This window comes from Delphinus delphis, chromosome 11 (genome assembly GCF_949987515.2).
Source record: "Delphinus delphis chromosome 11, mDelDel1.2, whole genome shotgun sequence".
Lineage (NCBI taxonomy): Eukaryota > Metazoa > Chordata > Mammalia > Artiodactyla > Delphinidae > Delphinus > Delphinus delphis.
The window spans coordinates 95,137,868-95,160,329 of NC_082693.1; the positions used below are offsets into that span (position 1 = coordinate 95,137,868).

Consider the following 22,462-nt stretch of genomic DNA (forward strand, 5'->3'; position numbering starts at 1 on the left):
CTACCAGGGAACTCCCTATACCTTTAATTTTATATTGTAAAGTTTGTTAACATTTATAGTCTCTTCTGTAACTATATTTAAGTCTTCATCACTTGACTCTAGGTTGCTTCTAAAAATTGAATAAAAGAAAAGCATTTACATTATAATGGCTTCAGTTTGTCTCTTTTCCCCTTTTGTCCTTTCCTGGATTTGAATCTCTAAATCTGGGGCATGAATCCCAACAAGGGTGAGATGAGTAAACCAACAGGGTAACAAAGACATAGAGTAAGAGCCAGAGTCAATCAGAAGTTCCCATGCAGAGCTGGAAATCTCCCAGGAGGTCAGTGTTATGGGGGACTGGTAGCACCTTTAGCACCTTTCAGACAGGAGGTAGTATTTGAGCTGTGCTATGAGGGATGAGAGAGATTTAGATTTGTGGAAGGACCAGGGTTGGCCAAAACATGTAGGTAGGAAAATTTAGGGATTACTGAGGGTACGGTAGCCAGTCTGGCCAGCAGATTGTGTGAAGGGGAGTAGTACATGAAGAAGCCAGAAAGCTGGTTGGGTCAGAATTGTGGAGAGCTGTGGGTAGGGGGCTGGTTATTAATCCTTAGATAATTTTACTTTTGACTTTAATTTTTCAGAATTTTTACTGAGGTGGTCCCTCTGAGGTGGAGTGGTTCAGAGGGTCTCTGGGGAGCACAACCGGAAGGAGGAATGAAAAGTGAGAACTGCTGAAAGAATTTAAAGATGGCAGAACCAGGGCTTGACAGTCAATGTAGGATAGAAAGTTAGAGCTTCCAGAAATGAAGAGGGAAAGGGGAAATCAAGCCTTCACTGTATACAGTTAATGGAGTGCCTGTTAGAAGGCCCAGCAGATTGCTCTCTGTTCATATGTCAATCCCAAATTCCCAATCTATCCCTCCCCCCACCCTTCCCATAAGATTGTTTTCTGTGAGTCTGTTTTTCTGTTTTGTAAATAAGTTCATTTGTATCATTTTTTTTTTAGATTCCACATATAAGCGATATCATATGATATTTGTTTTTCTCTGTCTGACTTACTTCACTTAATAAGATAATCTCCAGGTCTACCCATGCTGCTACAAATGGCATTATTTCATTCTTCTTTTTTTAAAAATTTATTTATTTAATTTATTTTTGGCGGCATTGGGTCTTTGTTGCTGTGCGCGGGCTTTCTCTAGTTGCGACAAGTGGGGGCTGCTCTTCGTTGCAGTGCGCAGGCTTCTCATTGCAGTGGCTTCTCTTGTGGAGCACAGGCTCTAGGCGCGCGGGCTTCAGTAGTTGTGGCTCGCAGGCTCTAGAGCGCAGGCTCACTAGTTGTGGCGCACAGGCTTAGTTGCTCTGCAGCATGTGGGATCTTCCCGGACCAGGGCTCGAGCCCACGTCCCCTGCATTGGCAGGAGAATTCTTAACCACTGTGCCACCAGGGAAGCCCACTTTATAGAGTTTTGACTCTTAGAAAGTTCTTCCTTATATTCTTTAAATAAGATCTGGGTCTTTGATAACGTTTACCTATTGATCCTGATTTTCCTCATCAAGGAAACAGCAAATTTGATCTCTCGTCCCCAAGACAGTTTATCACTTATTTGAGAACAGTGACCACCTTCTGTTCTAGATAGTACTTTTTTCCCTGGGAGGCCCTTCTCAGTGAGAAAACCTTCTGTATCTTTAATAACAATAATAATAGTCTTAGCTGTCATTTATAAGGACTTACTAACTAGCAAACATCATGCTGAGTGTTTGGCGTACATTATCCAATTTGATCCTTAGAATAATTCTATGAGGAGAGTACTATTAACTTTCATTGACTAGATGAAGAAACTGAGGGCTAGAGAGGATGAGGAATGTGCATGAAGTCGTGCAGCAGATATGTGTTGGAGCAAGGGTTTTTATCAGATCAGATCCTGGACCCGTGTTCTGATCTACCACCTGTCCCCCATTGCCTGAGAACCTGAGGGTACCTTGGAGTACCCTTACCTCACCATAGGCCTACCTTTGTCTCTCTGGGTGCAGGAAGGATCATCAGAGTGCTCTACCTGTGCTGTACAAGGAGCTGCAGGCCTTGCTCAAAGCCATGCTGAGCCGATGTGCAGATTTTTCCCAGATCCCGTTGAACTGGAGGCCCCTGGTCAGTGCACTGCAGCCTGCTTCTTCTGGAGATCATGCTGTAATGTGTTTTTGGAAGATAATTAGTACATTGCATTACCTTTATATGCTACTTTATAGGTTTTTCTCATGCACACACGCCTACAATGAGATGTTATTTTTTTTCCTAACTGCAGAACTGTAGGACTTAATAATCGTTATCCTCATTATGAAACTGAAGTCGCAGGGGTTAAATAGTTTTTCTCTCAGGTCCAAAGCTAGCAAGGACCTGAGTTTGGATAGTAAATCCCAGGGTGTTTGTACCCAAGCCTACTACACACTTTGTCTTTTATTTATTTATTATTTTTATTTTTTTGCGGTATGCGGGCCTCTCACCGTTGTGGCCTCTCCCGTTGCGGAGCACAGGCTCCGGACGCGCAGGCTCAGCGGCCATGGCTCACGGGCCCAGCCGCTCCGCGGCATGTGGGATCTTCCCGGACCGGGGCACGAACCCGCGTCCCCTGCATCGGCAGGCGGACTCTCAACCACTGCGCCACCAGGGAAGCCCCACTTTGTCTTTTATATCATCCAAGCAGGTATGGTAAACATGCTCACAAGATTATTTAAGGCTGGATTCGCTATAATCTTAGAAAGAATCTGACCACTGTGCACTGTGTCATAATTGTTGGCTTTTAATGGGCCATGGACTTAAAATATCAGAAGAAATACTATTAACGTGGGTGCTGATTATGTCTTTCAGGATTAACTTTGGAAACTAAGCTCTTCACGCCTGAGGCGGTGGGGATTTTTGTGTGTGTTTTGGAGCAATAATACGGGCATTATAGCCAGTTAGGCTAATGTCCACTAGCCTGTGACAGTTTTCTGCGTATAACAGAACAAGAACCAGTCCTGTGCTTCACAGGGAGCCAAGTGGTTAAGGTTTCCTCTTCTACCATGTTTTAAAGGAGCTATTAGATGGCTGGATTTGTGGGGATGTACCTAAGATCCCCTGGAAATTGTTAGGTGTATGGGAATGCCAGACTCCAGTGTGAGAGGAAGAAGTCTGTAGTCCTCTAAGCAAAGACCAGAACACGAAGTAGGTACGTGGCCAATAGGTTCCCCTCTTTCCTTCTCACCTCAGGGCCATGCCTCCAGTAGAGATTCGGAGAAGACCATTCTTCGAAGAGGAAGCTTCCTCCTGAGCACTCTGGAGGGATTTAGAAATGCCTGCAGGTGAGGGGCCCTCTGTGGTCTGATGAGGGAGTAGTATGGAGGGTGGGTGTAGAAAGGAATCGGACAAAGGATGAAGCTCTAGAAGCAGCACTTGGTTTCTGATGCTTTGCTGCGTAGTGAGAGGACTTTGGCTGGGATGGAGGCTGGGGATGCGTGTGGGGTATGGAATGGGTATGTGGAGGAGGTTTCTAAAGATTCCCCCCTGGCGAAGTTTTTGTTACTGTGCAATGAGGTTGTATCTCACTCAGGTTTGTTCCTCTTCCCAAGTAACCTAGTGCTATAGGTGTTCACTGAATGCTTGTTGGATTAATTCAGTACACATGAACAAGTATTTGTTGTATCTACTGTGTGCCAGGCCTGGTGCTAGACAGTGGGAGTAGAAAGGTAAGTCAGATTAGCTCCTACCCACAAGGAGCTCACAGTCTCCTGGGGAAGAGACAGTTTTGTTTATATGTGTGGAATTCATTACGTTGTCACAAACCTGGGGAAGGCATTCCAAGTAGAGAGAGCAGCATATGTAAAGGCAAAGAGATGTGAAACAGCAAACAGCATGGTATATTCAGGGAAATACATGTAGTAGGGTGGATGAGTCATGTGTTATGGGAGAGAGGGTAGGGAGCACGAAGCTGAAGAGGTGACCAAAGACCAGGTTCTCCCTCACTGAGGCGTCTGGAATTTTCTCCAGATCTGCTGGTCGGGAGACTTTCCCTGAGCCCTGAGCTCAGGTATCCCTCTAGGAGGATGCTTCTAACCTTTATGTTGCATAGGTAGTTGTAGATATACCCACACATTGATTTCTTAGGTTGGCTGTGGAATTCCAGAGCGAGCCTTCGGCCCAGGAGAATCCGTTCACAGCTCCCAGTGCTGAGAAAGAAGACACCTTGGAGGCCTTCTCAGAATTTCTTCTCAGTGCCTGTGACTCCTTGTGTATCCCCATGGTGATGGTGGGTTTTCCTGAGCCTTGGACAGCATGAAGCTTGGGGAGGAGAAGAATGTGAGAGCAAGCCAGGCTGAGAGGCACAAGACAGTGACTCGACTGCTCAACTGGACCTTCTGAGAGTCGTAGCAGTGTTGTTCTTGCAGCCACTTTTCCTTTGGTTTTAAAATCACAGTACAGTGTTTGGTTGTAAATAATAGATTAATAGATGCCTCTTAAAAAGTAGAAAGCAGTAATAATAAAATAATAAATAGGTAATGTTTATGAAGTGATAAATGCCTTATATTCATAATTTAACCCTCCCAGTGACCCTGTGAAATAGGTCCTATCATTTCCCCCAATTTAAAGATGAGCTTGTCATTTTTCTATGGTTGTAAAGCAAGTATATGACAGTTCTGAGGTTTGAACCTATGTATTTTTCTGCTTAGTAAAGAGTAGCAGTCAATGTCTGATCTAGGCTTCACTAAGGAGCACATATGTGAGTTCTATAAAATGACAGGTGAGAGACCTGAAGAGAGCCCTGGGTTTGAGCTGACTTGAGATGGAGATAGTAGGAAGAGCGGGGTCCAGAGCTGTTGACTGCCCAGATGACCTTGGGTGAGTCTTGTCCTCTTTGAGGTTTGGATATCCTGTGAGCCTGTGAGGAGCCACTGTTAGTTGGGAAAGGACACCGCCAAAATACCCACTGGGAACAGTAGGTGGCAGCAGGGGAGCATCCTCTGGTTCTGACAGGAGAGCCTCTTTTTCTTGAAGAAGCCTCTGAGGCAGAGTGCCAGGGTCTTCAGGTGGGTAGCTCTCAGGAGCCCGGGATTGCAGCTCTGACTGGCTCGCACTAGCAGTAGCCCTTCCTCACCTGCTCTGCCTTCCTCCTAGATTTATGGAGCATTAGAGCTAGATCTAGGGCTAGATCATAGAATTACTGTATTATTCTTGCTTTCTACTTTTCTGTATTTTACACATTTTCTTTAATGAGCTTGTATTACTTTTCTAGTCGAAAAAAACTTGGTTTGAAAACCAAATGAAAAGTATCTGTAAGAACCATGTCCCTGAGGCCCTGCCTATTTACACACAGGGAACTGAAACAGCGAGAAGGGAGGGGGTGACTGACCCAAGGGCACACAGCGACTTCGTACAGAGCTTGAAATAGAACTCAGATTTCTCTACTCTTATTCCAGAGCTCTGTCTACCATATCAGGCTGCCTCATGATTCTGTTCAATGATCACATGAAAAAGAAACGTGAAGGAAGTTTGTAAACTAAATTATTATATGTTAGAAGCATGAGCGTCACTCTGCATTACAGTTTAGAAAGTGCCTTTTACACATGAGATATCATTTGTTTCTGGGAGGTAGGACTTGTTATTTCTGTTTTACTCTTTGGTAGAGGCCCAGAGCGGTAATGAATCTTGAACAGTTTATCAAGTGGCAGAAGATGTAAGCCTTGGATGCAGGCTTGTGACTTCAGGTCCCCTAGTGTTTCTTGTGCCCTTGAAATGGAAGAATTTAGTCTCCCATTGCTAGATGATGCAGTTTTTGCTGATGCTGTTTCTTCTTCAGAGGCTCAGTCCTGGAGGACTGTGCTCTTCCTCTTGGTTCTTTGCAGAGGTACTCGGAACAGGCCACTCATCCAGCCTTGATGGAGGTTTTCCTCTCAGTTCTGCACAGCCTTTTTGTCATCGTCCCCCATATGAAGGAGGAATTCTCCAAGAAGCTTGGTAGGCAGCAGGCAAGTGTGGAAGTTGGGAGGGAGGCAGGCGCCTTAGGCAGCTGCTCAGGGTACTTAAAGAGTGCATAACCTGTGGATGGGAGGCTTACGTATTCATTCAGAATCAACATCCACACTCTGCCTAGTGTTGAGTGGAAGGGTATATCATCCATCAATCAAAAGTCCTTAAAGGCAGTTCTCAAATTAATTGACACTTCTCTGAGAATGTCAAGAAGGTTCCAGTTCAGAGCCCACAACAGACCTCCTTCCCCTAATTACTCTCATCCTCCACATTCCCTCAGACCTCACAAGATGTTTAGTGTCTCTAGCTCCTGAGCCCTGAATGACAGAAGTATCCCCAGTCATTGTGACAACTGAAAAATGTCCTGTGTACTTGCAAGTGCCTTATAGAAGAGTGGTAGCACTCTGTGTGAAAGTGCTGTCTAACTATACTGTACTGAAATGCCTTCCTAAAATTGAACCCAAGTGGCTCTTGACTCCTTCAGCCTTCTCCAGGTCTTCTTGCATGTATTTATTTTCTTCCCTCACTAGTCATTTTTTCTCTTCAAAATATAAACCTTCCTTTCCCACGTCTCCAGTTTTCATCCTATAAATACCTCAATTTGCAGAGTAAGCCCAGGAATCAGAGTCAGAGTCTCCTTTATCCTCTTCAGAAAGTGGTGGTGATGGTGAGAATGGGAAGGGGAGATAGCCAAAAGCAGAAAAGGGAGTAGAGAGAATGGTAGTAATCATTAATAACTAATGATAACTAACATAATATTAAGCTCTTACTATGTGTTAGATACTGTTCTCAGTGGTTTACATGTATTCATTCATTTAATTCTCAGAAAAACTCTAAGGAGTATGTACTATGATTATCCTCATTCTGCTGATGAGCACATTGAAACTTAGGTTGGACAACTTGCCCAAGGTCACACAGGAAGTGGTGTGCCCAGGATTCAAACTCAGGGAGTCTAATCTGGCTCTGGAGCCTGCTTTCTTAATCTTTATGCTATGCCTGCCCCTTATCATTATCATTTACTGTCTTTTCTTTTATTCCTGTCACATAGCATGCAGTGGGAAGTCTACCATGGAGAGGTAGCCAGGGCTCAGTCATGAAGGGCCTTGTTGACCAGGTTGGGAATTTGGACTTTATCTTGGGATCATTGAGTCTTAAAGAAGGAGAGTGACAGGCTCAGATTGCTGTTTCAGAAAGATCCTTCTTGGAACAGTGTGGACCATGAGTTAGAGGGAGGCAAGATTGGAGGCAAGAAGTTCAACCTCTTGCATTAACTCAGGTTGGTGTTAGGAACTAAGGTAGTATGTGTGTGTGTGGGGGGGTGGGCTGTGGTAGAATGATTGGATGTAGGGCATGAGGGAGAGGGAATAGTTTAGGGTAATGCCTTGGCTTCTGGCTGCCGTCTAGGTGGGTGGTGGTGTTTTTTATTGAGAGGAGGCTCCCTAGAGGAGGATCTGGTTTGGGGAGGCAGTAGAGGGTGTGATCAGTTTGGATCAGGGTACCTCTGAGATGCCTGTGAGATGTCCCAGTGGAGCTTTTAGGTAGGTAATTGACTATGTCTGAGGTCATGGGAAACATCTGGTCTTAAATATAGTGTCACTTGAAAGAAAAACGCACAATGTAAGAGTTGTAAGTTAAGTTTTATTTGGGGACCTTGCTGAGGACTATAGCCTGGGAGACAGCCTCTCAGATAGCTCTGAGGAACTGCTCCAAAGAGGTAAACGGGAAGCCACAATATATATGAACTTTTTTGTTTGGAAAACGTGTAGTCAATCATAAAATGATTACTGCTAGTCACAAAAAACGGACATCTCAAGTTAATGATTTTAGTGCCTTTTTTTGTGTATGGGAAGATGCAAGAATCTGGGGTCATTTGAAAATTTCCCTTAGATAGCCATCTTAACTATCTAGGGGCCAGTATATCCAAAGTGCAGAATGTTTCCTGTTTTTCCCCATCCTGACTTCCTCTCAGGGTACACTGTTGGTGGGCTGAGGAACTGCATTGGCTAATGGCTTGATCCTTGTAGAACTGGAATAGCAGGCAGCATTTTTTTCTTTACAATAAATATAGAAGTTTTCATCATCCAGCCTTTCAATCATTCAACAAACATTTATTGGGTACCTGCTACATGAAGGGCACTGTCCTAGGGCAGAGGATGTAGCAGTGAACAAAACAGACCCCTGTCCTTGTGGGGCTGAGTCTCTAGTGGGGAACAGGTGAGATTCCTCATGGTGAGTGTGTAAAATGAGATGATCAAAGGACCAAGACAAAATAAAGTACAATATTTAGTGGTCAGGCGGAACAGATTACTCCAAAGTCCACTGGTAAGGAATGGTTGGAGAGGTAAGAAGAAACCCAGAAGGGGATGACATTAGGGAAGCCAAGTGAAGAGAGTTTTGTAGATGAGGGAGTGGTCATGAGTGTCAGATGCATCCCAGAGGTCAAGTAAGACAAGGACTGAAAAATGTATATTGGACTTGGCATCATGTAGGCTGTTGGTGACCTCGGCCAGAGCAGTTGCTGTGTAAGCCGGACTGTAGTGAGTTGAAGAGTGAGTTCAAGGTGAGGCAGTAAAGGCAAAATAGGCAAATCTTTCCATAAGTTTGGTGTAAGGGGGGAGGTGAGAACTGGGGGTGTAATTGGAAGGGGACATGGAGTTAGGAAGGATTTTAGTACCCCCTAAGACTGGAAACACTTATTTCTGTTAGCAGTGTATACGAAGGAGCAGTAGAGAGATGCAGGGGTACTCAGCAGAGCAAGGTCCTTGGAAAGGAGAGGGGCCAGGATCCAGAACTGGGGAGTTGAGGGGCATACCTTTTGCAGTTGTCTGTATATTTGATGTGGGATTTTGAGCGAGTTTCTGATTGATGGTCTGGGTCATCCTGGAGAGGTCCCTTGTCGCTGTTCAGAGGTATCTTTGTTCTCTCTAGGAAAAGAACAGAGTACAGGAAACCCTTAGGAAGCTATTCCATGTAGGAAGTGGGAGGAACTTCTAGGAGACAGTAGGAGGCTGTGTGTAAGAGGGGAAAAAGTAGGACCTTTGTGATTAGCACATATGGGTTGTGTAATAAACATCCCTTGCTCATTGACATTGGGCAAATTAATTTTCTTATCTGCAATGTCCTCAACTAGAACATGGTGATAATAATGGGAGTGAAATGAGGCAACATATGTAGATTTCCTGAATGAGTGTACCTCTTAGTCATTGTGACAACTGACATATACTCCTTTCCTTCCCTTCATCTGCTCTTTCTGCTTGCCATACTTCAAGAGCCAAGAGAATCCAGTCTTGGGGTGCTGAATGGGTGCAGCTTCAGAAGTGTAGATCTCCGGCGGGGCAGTGGTGCAGAGCGCAAGGCATGTAGAGAAAGTGTGATTACAGGGAGGTCTATGTAGCCTGAAGCCAGCGAGAACAGGGTCAGGGCCCAAACTGCAAGAGAAAAGAGGGAAGCAGGCACCGCCAGCCAAGAGGGGGTAGAGACCTGAAGTTGGGGGTGGAGAAACTCTGGATCCCTGAGAGTCTGTACCACGAGGAACCCTTTCAGCAGACAAATTGGGCGTTCCCCTGCTGAGGGAGCCATGGGTTAAACTGCTGTCCTCGAAAGTTACTATGAAACTGAGGGATTAATTCCCTACCAGAAGCCCTGCAATAGAATAAGATTATCCCCAGCCCTGGAGCTGGTATAGTGGGAGCTCTTGTCAAGAATACTGCTTTTACAGGGACCAAGGATGGACAGGACAGAGGTCAGTTTTGACAGAGAGCTGCATGGCAGGGCGGGGTGGGAGCGGGGCAACTAGGAGAGTCAGGCAGTGCAGGGGCCTGGGCCAGGGTCACCAGCTAATGCAGACTGTTCATCAGAAAGGAAGATGAACTTTTATTCAGTACCTACTCTGAGCTAAGTATTTGTTAGATCTTCTATATTCATTTATTTTACTTAGTTTCACAACAACGTTCGAGGTATAGATATCAAAACTGAGTCTCAGAGTAGTTAAGTAAGTGTTCCAGAGCCACATTTCTAGATAGTGATGGAGCAAATTTCAAACCTGGGTCTGTGTGATTCCAGAACTAGTACCACCCAGACTTGGGAGTCTCTGTAAAAAGTCTACTTTAAATTGCTCTCTGCTTTCTTCTCAATTCTGCCAAGCTGCCTCATCCTTCATACAACTGACCTTGGAACTGAAGGCCAGGTTCTGCAGCGGCCTGAGGTATGTATGGTCCCAAGGGGACAAGTGTCCTTCTTGACTGGACAAGTGGAAATTTCTGATTAGTGTGGTTTAGTCATAGGACCTTGGGGGGGATTGACACTGTGGGAATTGCTCAGCAGCTGATGGTACGAGCTGGATGGGCTCCTGTAGCTTTTACTTGTCTGGTTCTGATACGACTTTCATTCCATGTGATACTTGGATGGGCACCTGTAACATCAAAACTGGAAGGGCTCTTAGAGATCATTTGTCTAACCCCTCATTTTACAAACAAGGAAACCAAGGCCCTCACAGGGTAATCGATGCTGTGTCCATCAAGAGAGAATCGTGTTCTAGTTGCTGCCAGCCCAGCAATTCCAGAGGAGAGACTCTTTTGTTTAAAGTAGAGAGGTTGCTGCCTCAGTCTGTCTCTTTAGGCTTCTAGGACAGCATTCCGTGCCTTCCCATTTTTGATTTGCCACCTGTCTGCATTTACTCAGCAGATTCCACTTGTTACTGCCTGCAGTCCTCAGGGTGACCTCAGTGCAGCGTCTAGCTCTCCTTCCATATCTCCGAATAGAACACCAACATTCAGGAGGGAATACAGGGATCCACCTGGATTCAGAGTCACAATTTTAGATGTTTTTTGTAGTTCTCCTCAGCTACCCATTTTGGATTCAACAGCTTCCTCTTTTTCTAGTACGCCTCAGCCCTTTCCTGACCCAGGAGGACTTTTTTGTTTCTATGTTTTATTTTATTTTATTTTTTTAATAAATTTATTTATTTTATTTTTGGCTGCGTTGGGTCTTCGTTGCTGCACGCGGGCTTTCTCTAGTTGCGGCGAGTGGGGGCTACTCTTCATTGCGGTGCGCGGGTTTCTCATGCGGTGGCTTCTCTTGTTGCGGAGCACGGGCTCTAGGTGTGTGGGCTTCACTAGTTGTGGCGCACAGGCTTAGTTGCTCCATGGCATGTGCGATCTTCCCGGACCAGGACTCAAACCTGTGTCCCCTGCATTGGCAGGCGGATTCTTAACCACTGTGCCACCAGGGAAGCCCTATATGTTTTATTAAATTGGAGCTTAGTAGCCCTCCTTGATTTATTTTTTTCAGGAAATTTTTAGTGAATGCCTATATGGGCCAAGTGCCTAAGTTACATCTGTGGGCAGCAGGTTCCATATTTACTTTTCACAGCTACCTCCAGACCTTCTCTACCAGGGCCATGGTTAGAACTTCATTGGGCTCTGGCACAAAGCAGTGGTGCCCCAGTACATGGCAGGGATAATGCTGTCCCAGCCAAAATAGCAATGTACTCTCTTGTTCTGTCTTCCTCTTCTCCCACTAAGTCACTCAGCCCTAAACCAGGTGTGTTCCAGTTTCCTCTACTACATGTGCATCAACCTCCTCTCAGCTCCAGAGAAGACAGGACCACCTTCCCAAGAAGGTAAGATGCTGTAGTTTGACCACTCATGAGGTCTGTGGTGGTCTTTTAGAGTCTGGATGCCTTGCTGATTGGCTGGGTAGTGAGTCAGTACAGTAATAAGAAACCTTTGCTTGAAGCTACCCAGAGGAACCATGGAATCATGGAATGATGGAACTGTAGGCGGCTTCCTAGGGAGGTGAGATAATAAATAAATCAGAAAACAGTGGAATCCAAGCCCCTGGGACCTTTAGACTTAAGGGTTGAGAAGGACTCTAAAGCTCAACAAGTCCAGTTCCTCCCTGTGACCAACTTCTCTGCATTGTCCCTCACACCAGGGCTCTTGCTCTCTGCCTGTTACCCCCAGATACCTTTGCTCAAAATATCTTTTTTTTTTTAAACCTAATATGAGATTTTCCTAGTCTATGTTTTCATGCAGAAGTGTATTTGTTGTAGAAATGGGGAAATGGCGAGTACTCTAGTGTTAAAGTTAGAAGATACTTTATTTATTTATTTTTGGCGGTGTTGGGTCTTTGTTTCTGTGCGAGGGCTTTCTCTAGTTGTGGCAAGCGGGGCCACTCTTCATTGCGGTGTGCGGGCCTCTCACTATCGCGGCCTCTCTTGTTGCGGAGCACAGGCTCCAGACGCGCAGGCTCAGTAGTTGTGGCTCACGGGCCTAGTTGCTCCGTGGCATGTGGGATCCTCCCAGACCAGGGCTCGAACCCGTGTCCCCTGCATTAGCAGGCAGATGCTCAACCACTGCGCCACCAGGGAAGCCCTGCTCAAAATATCTTGAACAGCCTGTTTCATTTCTCCATTCCTTCATTCAAGAAATATTTCTTGAGCATCTACTATGTGCCAGACTCTATTCAAGGAGCTGGTAATAGGGAAACAAAGTCCTGTTCCAATGGAGTGGGAGAGGCAGACAATAAACACATAGATATAATGTCAGGGGTGGATGAGTGCTATGAAAAAAAATAAAGCTAGGTGAAGGGATGGGGGTGATGGAAGGAGGAGGTACACGTTAGGGTTTTCATGAGGAGGTGAGGAGGTGGCATGTTGGTGGAGGTCTGAGTGAGGTCAAGGAGTCCCATGCACCATCTAGGCAGGGGGAGCAGCAGATGCAGGGCTGAGAGCTGGAGGTTTTCCCTTTTGCTGAGTATTAGTTGAGCTTCTGCAGCATGTCAGGGAGGCCTAAGTGCAGCTGCAGATACAGTGATAATTACGATACGTTCTCTGCCCTAAGGAGTTCCTCTATCCTAGACCTCTCCCTCTTGCTATAACATAAAACAGTTTAATCATTGTTTTATTCATTCATTCAACAAATACCGTGCCTTCTTTGTGGGTGACATTTGCTGCTGGCTGTGTTTCCTCTTTTTACATTTATGAAGATGTTGTCTTCTCCCTACAGACTTCCCAAACCGCTCTTTTTCCTTTGTCTTTCTCAGACACTATGCTGAGAGAGACAGCAGCACAGGTGAGCATTTTCATTCCTTCCAACATGGCTTGGCTTCTAGTTCTCTCACTGTACCAGCCACTCCTCTCTGCTCGGTGTCCAGCTCTCTGCCTCCTATTCAGGTGTGGTCTGGCCTGCACAGAGAATGACATGATGACTTCCACCATGGTGGCAGCCGCATCACAACAGCCTCTAGTGTTCACCAGCACCAGCCCCTGCTGCAGGCAGCTCCCTCTCTTGTTGGAATAGGAGGGGCCACACTGTCTGCCCCCTCAGACCCTGAGATCTTGTCATATCTCAGAGCACCAGGAAGAGCAGCCAACCTTACTTACTTATGGATGTGCGAGGCTCAAGGATATTAGTTTTGTTATTATCACAGTGGTCATAGTGTGCTTTGGTAGAAAAGGCCCTAAGCTTAGAATTAGGAAACCTGACCTGACTCTGCTAGCACATCGCAGTGGGACATTCTCCATGTCACCTTCCACTTGCCTGTAGGCCCACTGCACTGGCAGGATGGACCCTTTCATTTGACCTCTAACTTGGCCCCCTGCTTGCAGTCTCTCATCCTCCAACCAGTCTTCACCGACTGCTAGACGATCTATCCTTAACATCTCAACTACCCTGGCCTTCAGCCATTGTCTCCAAACATCAGTCTGTGGGGCATTGTCCGACAGTGATGGAGTTTTCTCTGGTCTATGGTGAAATTTGGAAAATAAGGGTAATGTAGTGAATTTTCCATAAAGGTGACTTTATTCAGAATTTAAGCTCTGAGGTCCTTTTCTTTCATATTCTTTTGGTAATCAAATGTTCTTTCTTTTAAGAAACAGAAGTTTCATAAGAAATTTAGGAATCTGTTCTCAGGATAAAAGCCATATTCTCTATTCATCATTCAAGGTCTTTCACAGTCTAGCTACAAATTACATCACACAGTCCCAAACCCCTAACACTCCACATCTATTCACTGAGGGGCCAGTCACACTGAACTCCTTCCTGCCCCTTATACATGACTTCCTCTTATGCCTCCAGGCTGCTGAACTCCTTGCTTCCTGGCTCAGGGAGTCTCTTCCCTCCTTTCTCTGCCTGTTTTCTCTTCACCCTCCACAGTTCCCTCCTCTTTGAGCTTGCCCTCCCCATCGCAGGTGGCGTGAGTCACTCTCTCTTCCACGCTTGAACATGGCACTGATCACATGTCCTGTAATTATCTGTCTCATTATCTGTTTTTTCCCACCAGCTGCCAGCTACTGGAGGTAGGGCCCATGTCTCACAGCCTGGCCTAGAGTAGCCAATCAGTGGACATTGTCAAGTGAATGAATGTATCTATGTCCTTCCACATGCTACCTTTAGTCTCTCCTGGTAGAGAGGAAGAAGAGACTGATTTCCTTTTATCTGGCGTGTATCCTTGCTGCCCTGTGCAGTACTCTGTATGTAGTAGACACCCATGTGCTCATTACCTGCTCTCCTGTGTCCTTTGTGTGATTTTTCTCCTGCTTGTTCTCTCCCCAGAACTATCTGCAGTGTCTGAGCTTCTGCAGCATGGGCTGCCCCAGATAAGCAGCAGGAGCCCTGAAAGCCTTGCTTTCCTGTCGGATCGCCAGTACGTGGAGGGAGCCACTCGCCAGAGACAGTACTGCATCCTGCTCCTCTTCTACCTGGCCTACATTCACGAGGACAGGTCAGTGCTCAGAGCTGGTGGCTGACAGTTGGTTCTGGAACCTACATCTTTAGCCAAGTTCAGTTCAATAAATGTTTACAGAGGCATCCTCTCCAAGCCTGGTGCTGGGCACTGGGGACACAGAGATAAGTGAGAAATGGCTTATATTCCTCAGGGGCTCACATGTTGGAGAGGGGGTTAAGACAGGTGGGTAGTCTGTCTAGAGACAGAGGCCTAGAATGCTAATGAGAGTTCCTTGATATCCCTGAGGGTGTTGTTCACGCACCAAAAAAAAATATCAGTGCCTTACTTTGGTTTTAAGAATCACTATACAATTTTTTAAAATTTAAAATCAAAAGACTATTTTCTGTTAAGCTTTTAAAAAATAATTTATTGAGTTAAAATTTACATAATTAAATTAACTGTTTTAAAGCGAATTTAGTGGCATTTAATACATTCACAGTGCTGTGCAACCACCATCTCTATCTAGTTCCAAAATATTTCCATCACTCCAAAGTAAAACCTCTTATCCATTAAGCAGTCACTACCCATTCCTTTTTCTGCTCAGCTCCTGGCAACCAACAGTCTGTGTTCTGTCTCTATGGATTTATCTATTCTGAACATTTCCTATAGATGTGGTCATACAGTATGTGACCTTTTGCACCTGGCTTCTTCCACTTAGCACAGTGTTTTCAAGATTCGTCTAGTGAGCATAATGTTTGTAGCATGCATTGGTACTTTATTCTTTTTTTTTTTTTTGGCTGAATAATACACCGTTGTATATATACACCACAATTTGTTTATTCCTTCATCCATGGCTGGACATTTGGGCTGTTTCCACCTTTTGGCTATTGTGAATAGTAATGCTGTGAATATGTGTATACATGTATTTGTTTGAGTACTTGCTTTTCTCTTCCTTTTCTGTATATACTAGGTGTAGAATTGAGGAGTCATATGGCAATACAATGTTTAACATTTTGAGGAACTTCCAAATTGTTTTCCAGAGTAGCTGCAATCCTACCAGCAATATTTGAGGGTTCCAGTTTCTCCATATCCTTGTTAACACTTGTTGTCCATCTTTTTGATTATAGCCAGCCTAGCGGTTATGAAGTGGTTTTTGCATTGTGGTTTTGAATAGCATTTCCCTAATGACTAATGATTTTGAACATCTTTTCATGTTTTTCTTGGCCATTTGCACGCCTTCTTTGGAGAAATTCAGATCTTTGACCCATTTTTTTAACTGAGTTGTAAGAGTTCTTTTTATGTTCTAGATACAAGTCCCTTATTAGATATATGATTTGCAATTTTTTTCTCCCGTTCTGTTAGTTGTCTTTTAACTTTCTTGATGGTATCCTTTGAAGCACAGAGTTTTAAATTTTTATTAAATCTAATTTTAAAAATTTGGGGGGGATGAAATATGTCTGTTTTTTCTGTTGTCATTTATGCTTTTGGTGTTGATTCTAAGAAACCATTTTCTAACCCAAAGTCATGAAGATTTACTCCTATATTTTCTTCTATAGTTATTTTCTTTCACAATTTTAGCTCTTACATATAGGTTTATGATCCATTTTGAGTTAACTTTTATGATGGTGTGAGGTAGGGGTCCAACTTCTTTTTTTTTTTTTTTTGTGGTACGCGGGCCTCTCACTGCTGTGGCCTCTCCCGTTGTGGAGCACAGGCTCCGGACGCACAGGCTCAGTGGCCGTGGCTCATGGGCCCAGCCTCTCCGCGGCATGTGGGATCTTCCCGGACCGGGACACGAACCTGTGTCCTCTGCATCGGCAGGCGGACTCTCAACCACTGCGCCACCAGGGAAGCCCCCAACTTCTTTTTCATAATGTGGCTTATACAGATGTTCCAGCGCCACTTGTTGAAAACATTATTTTTCCCCCTTTGAATTGTCTTGACACCCTCATTGAACATCACTTGACCCATGAGATAGTTTAAAAGTTTTTTTCTGGACTTCCCTGGTAGCACAGTGGTTAAGAACCTGCCTGCCAATGCAGGGGACATGGGTTCGAGCCCTGGACTGGAGAGCAACTAAGCCCATGCGCCACAACTACTGAGTCTGCGCTCTAGAGCCCATGAACCACAACTACTGAGCCTGTGTGCCACAACTACTGAAGCCCGCGCACCTAGAGCCCCTGCTCCGCAACAAGAGAAGCCACCGCAATGAGAAGCCCATGCACCGCGACGAAGAGTAGCCCCCACTCTCCATGACTAGAGAAAGCCCCTGCACAGCAACGAAGACCCAACGCAGCCAAAAGTAAATAAATAAATAAATTTATATATATATAAAAAGTTTTTTTCTTATTTTAAAACTCGTGCTTATTGTAAAAACTCAAGAAAAATGATTGGCTATAACGTTAGAATACTTCCCCATACACCTGCCAGAGTTAACTACTATTAGGTACCCTCCATGAACTCTTCTGTGTGTTAAAAAACACGAATAGAGGGACTTCCCTGGTGGCACATGGTAAGAATCCACCTGCCAGTGCGGGGGACGCGGGTTCAAGCCCCGGTCCGGGAAAATCCCTCATGCTGCGGAGCAACCGAGCCCGTGCGCCACAGCTACCAAGCCTGCGCTCTGGAGCCCGCGAGCCACAACTACTGAAGTCCGCACGCCTAGAGCTCGTGCCCTGCAACAAGAGAAGCCATTGCAATGAGAAGCCTGCGCATCGCAATGAAGAGTAGCCCCCGCTCGCCACAACTAGAGAATGCAACGAAGACCCAACAGAGCCAAAAATAATAATAAAACAAAACAAAACAAAACAAAAATCACACAAATATACTTTTTTTTTAATATACAGAATGGGATATAATACAAGGTCTTCAACTTGCTTTTTAACTTAACAGTATATCTTGGACATCTTTCCATGCTACTACATGTATTAATAGGTCTACCTTATTCTTTTGGTAGCATAATATTTATATTATGGCTATTATCCATTTTCTTTTTAGTTTTTAAATAAACATTTTATTTTGGAGTAATTTTAGATTTACAGAAAAGTTACTCTTCACCCATTTTCTCCTAATACATAACTGTGGTACATTTATCCAACTAAGACAGTAACATTGGCACATTACTATTTTTTCCAATTTTTTAAATTGTAAAATACACAAACATAAAATTTACCATCTTAACTATTTTTACTGTACAGTTCAGTAGTATTAAATACATTCATAATATTGTGCTACCATTACCACTATCCGTCTCCAGCACTCTTCATTTTGCAAAACTGAGACTCTATACCCATTAAACAGTAAGTCCATTCCCCCCTGCCCCCAGCCCCTGCAACCACCATTTTACTTTCTGTTCCTATGATTTTGACTATGCTAAGTACTAATTATAGTGGAATCATACAGTATTTGTCTTTTTGTGACTGGCTTATTTCACTTAGCATAATGTCTTAAGGTTCATCCAAGCTATAGCATATGTCATAACTTCCCTCCTTTTTTGCACCGCATAATATTCCATTGTGCATGTATATACCACATTTTGCTTATCCATTCATCTGTCGATAGAGACTTGGGTTGCTTCCTTTTATTATATATTGTCAATAATGCTGCTGTGAACATAGGTATACAAATATCTCCCTGAGTCCCTGCTTTCGATTATTTTGAGTATATACCTAGAAGTGGAATTGCTAGATCATCTGGTCATTCTATTTTTAATTTTTTGAGGCGATGTCATACTGTTTTCCACAGTGGCTATACCATTTTACAGTCCCACCAGCAGTGCACAAGGGTTCCAATTTCTCCACATCCTCTCCAATACTTATTTTTGTTTTTGTTTTGATAGTAGCCATCCTAATGGATATGAGGTTGTTATCTCATAGTTTTGATTTGTGTTTCCCTAATGATTAGTGATGTTGAGCATCTTTTCATGTGCTTATTGGCCATTTGTATATCTTCTTTGGAGAAATGTCTATTCAAATCTTTTCTCCATTTTTTAATCAGATTGTTTCAACTTTTTTGTTGTTGAGTTTTAGGAGTTCTCTATGTATTCTGGATATTAATTCCTTATTAGATATATGATTTACAAATAATTTCTCCCATTCTGTGGGTTGCCTTTTTACTCTGTTGGTAGTCTTTTTTTTTTTTTTTTTTTTGTGGTACGCAGGCCTCTCACTGTTGTGGCCTCTACCGTTGCGGAGCACAGGCTCCGGACGCGCAGGCTCAGCGGCCATGGCTCACGGGCCAAGCCGCTTCGCTGCATGTGGGGTCTTCCTGGACCGGGGCACGAACCTGTGTCCCCTGCGTCGGCAGGCGGACTCTCAACCATTGCGCCACCAGGGAAGCCCTGTTGGTAGTCTTTTGATGCACAAAATTTTTAAACTTTCATAAAGTCCAGTTTGTTTATTTTTTCTTTTATTGCCTATGCCGTTGTTGTCATAACCAAGAATTCATTGCCAAATTCAATGTCAAGAAAGTTTTGCCTTATGTTTTTTTCTAAAAATTTTATAGTTTTAGGTCTTAAGTGTGGATCCATTTGGGGTTAATTTTTTTTTAACATTGTGTTAGGTAAGAATCTAACTTCATTCTGTTGCGTGTGGAAATCTGGTTTTCCCAGCACCATTTGTTGAAAAGACTGTCCTTTCCCCATTGAATGGTCTTGGCACCCTTGTTGAAAATCATTTGATGATATATGTGAAGGTACAATACTATTAACTAAGCTTTATTCAGATTTCACCAATTCTTCCTCTATCGTTCCTTTTCTGTTCTAGGACACAATCCAGGATACTGCATTGCCTTTACTATTACCTATTTAAAAATGTTTAATTTTGGGGGGTCTTAATCTGATAGGTGAGACATAGGGTAGAAAATTTAAAAGATATAAGAGGGTATATAGTGAAGTCAGTTTCCTCCTCATCCCCATGTCCCTTGCATGTACAAGTATAGACGTCTCCCTCCCCCAGAAAGTAGCCCATTGAACACAGAAATGTTTAATGATAAATACGAGAAGGGTGGACTGGCTGCCAAAGCAGGGCCTCCTGAACCCCTGAAGCAGCATCCTTCTCTTTAACACTGCCGGTCCAGCTGCCTGATGCTTTACCTTCGAGGTGTGAGTGAGGAGTCTCTGGCCTCTAATAGAGCCTTGCACAAAGCACAGAACTATGTGCTATGCATGTGTGACGATGCTTTGTTAAATATATACAACACACTCTTTGTGCAAGGTGTCATTAGAATGTGGACATGCTGGGACAGAAGGACAGTGGCTGAGGGAGGACGTGGCCGGGCAGGACAGCCATCTCTGCCTTTTTCACTCAGACTCTCCTTGGTTGACAGGTTTGTCTCAGAGGCAGAGTTATTCATGGCTGTGCGAAGCTTCCTCCTGTCTCTGCAGGACCAGGGTGAATGCCCTCCACTGGTGGTCTTCAGAGCTTCCATCTATCTACTTGCAATCTGCCAGGACAAAGACGGTGCGCTAGATGAGGTATGGACCAAAGTGCCTGGGGCTTTTCTTCCTCCTCTTGCACCTCTTCACATCATGGTTCCTTGGGAGACTATGATGATGTATATATAGAGAAGGTGGGTGGCAGAGAGAGAGTGTGTGTTGGGGGAGTGGGGGAAGATAGAGTGCTGATATATACATAGCCCTTGTAACTTAGCCAATTCTCTCAACAGTACTGGGAGGCAGAGATTATTATTTCCATTTTATAGATAAGAAAATCAAGACTTAGGTTAAAGTATTGATAACTTTTGCTAGGTCACACAGTTAATTGATGGCGTGACCAGGACTCCAGCTCAGACTTGACCAACTTCCAAGGCTCTTTTCTTAGTACCACCTCTGGTTTATGCAGGAGGAAAGAGGTGTGAGGTGTCTCCAGGTAACAGTTTATCAAAGTGTGTTGCCGGCACCCAGATCATTGTTAACCAGGCTGGTCTTGGATTGCTTTGAAGGTGGTTATATGTTACAAGTTTTCTCTCTCTAGCTTCTTTATAAACTCTCAGGGGTGGAGGACTATGTGTGATTCATCACTGGATCTGTCACCTTTTCCACTGAAAATTGCTTTTATTCCTTAGATGTGGACTCTTCAGCCTCAAATTAAGGACTCTCTTCCTTCACTGACTATTAATTTTGCCTTTTTAAAAAAATTACTATTGGGGCAAATGTGACATGAGCAGACCTGGTTTAATCTGAATGGAATCAGGAAGGTATAGTAGAAGTGCAAGTGTTCTCAAGTAAGACAGATGTAGGTATATAATGTCCCATTGTCTCTCTTTTTGTGGTATTAGCAGCCATTGGTGATCATTCCCTAGATCCTTTAATTCGTTAGGGATTGCAAAATATAATATCCTAATTCTGTCATTCTCTCTTTGTTTATTAACTGGACTATTTGTATAAAAAAAACTTCTCTCACCAACTATTCAGTTACTCTGAATGATAGATTGTATAGGAAGCATAGAGTGAATGTTTGATTCTTTCCCTTTAATTACCAGTTTTCAAAAAAAATGAGTTGGTTGCCTAGCACTCTCTAAAAGTGACCAAAGAGATTTTTTTAGTATCATTATGAGCTCATCGATTTAAAAATATTTGATGGTTTCAATCCACTATATTATCCTTTTGAGGATCAAACCGTCCTATCTTTGGCCAGTGGGAGACTATTCAAGGTTGCTCCTAAGCCCTTTTGACACAACCTTAGTGATCTTTGACACAGAGTTTGAGTTTTCTTTTCTTTTTTTAAAAATAAATTTATTTATTTATTAATTTTTTATTTTTGGCTGCTGCACGTGGACTTTCTCTAGTTGCTGCGAGCAGGGGCTACTCTTTATTGTGGTGCGTGGGCTTCTCTTTGTGGTGCTTCTCTTGCTGCTGAGCATGGCCTCTAGGTGCGCTGCTTCAGTAGTTGTGGCACGTGGGCTCTGGAGTGCAGACTCAGTAGTTGTGGTGCACAGGCTTAGTTGCTCCATGGCATGTGGGATCTTCCCGGAACAGGGCTCGAACCCGTGTCCCCTGCATTGGCAGGCAGATTCTTAACCACTGCACCACCAGGGAAGCCTGAGTTTGAGTTTTCTAGTATCACAAGATGCTTCAGGCATTCCTGCTCTCCCATCCTGTCTTGATCCTACCCAGTTAGGCTTTCACTCTTACCATATCCCTGAAAATGCACTTGTCAAAGTCACCAATAACAGAGACATGGCTAAAGCCAATAGTCAGTATTTTAGTCATCATCTTGCTTGACCTATCAACAACATCTCTTTTCTTTGAAACACTGCTTTTCCTTGGCATCTAGAATACCGGGTATTCCTAGTTTTCCTCCTACTTCTGTGGCAGTTATGTCTCAGTGTCTTTTGCTGATTCTCTTTTATCGCCTTGACCTCTAAATGTTGTAGTACCTCAGGGCTCAGTCTGTGACTGCTTTTCTTTTTTCTCTAAATTTACTGCTTTGATGATCTCATACAGTCTCATGGTTTAATTCATGGCTGGATTAAACAAGATCACTCTGGCCACTAGGACAATATAACAGAGGAGTACAAGGGTGAGGATGCAGAAACCAGTTAGGAGGCTACAGCAATAATGTAGGGAAGAGATAGTGGAGTAGGTGGTGAAAATTGTCAGCTTCTGGATATATTTTCAAGTTGGTGCCATAGGATCTCTTGATGGACCAGTGTGAAGTATGAGAATAAGAGAAGATAAAAGGATGTTTTCAAAGATTTTGGTTCTCATGAGGGTCAAAGAATTGTTGGATTGAAATACTAGAGGGAGTGAGCTGGAAAGATAGGAGGGGTGGTGGTAAAATGGGATGCTTGAAACTGGGATTATTTGGGAGGGTG

The 22,462-nt window shown here is 43.9% G+C and overlaps 1 protein-coding gene across 1 annotated transcript in view; it reads left to right on the forward strand.

The window, feature by feature from the left end:
- MEI1 (meiotic double-stranded break formation protein 1) overlaps positions 1-22,462 on the forward strand; it is a 63,958-nt gene that overhangs the window by 15,092 nt on the left and 26,404 nt on the right. Inside the window, exons 12-19 of the mRNA XM_060023974.1 lie at positions 2,014-2,128; positions 3,227-3,318; positions 4,121-4,262; positions 5,857-5,968; positions 10,124-10,184; positions 11,503-11,600; positions 14,536-14,704; positions 19,973-20,120. Coding sequence (XP_059879957.1) covers positions 2,014-2,128; positions 3,227-3,318; positions 4,121-4,262; positions 5,857-5,968; positions 10,124-10,184; positions 11,503-11,600; positions 14,536-14,704; positions 19,973-20,120 — 937 coding nt within the window. The remainder of the gene's footprint in view (positions 1-2,013; positions 2,129-3,226; positions 3,319-4,120; positions 4,263-5,856; positions 5,969-10,123; positions 10,185-11,502; positions 11,601-14,535; positions 14,705-19,972; positions 20,121-22,462) is intronic.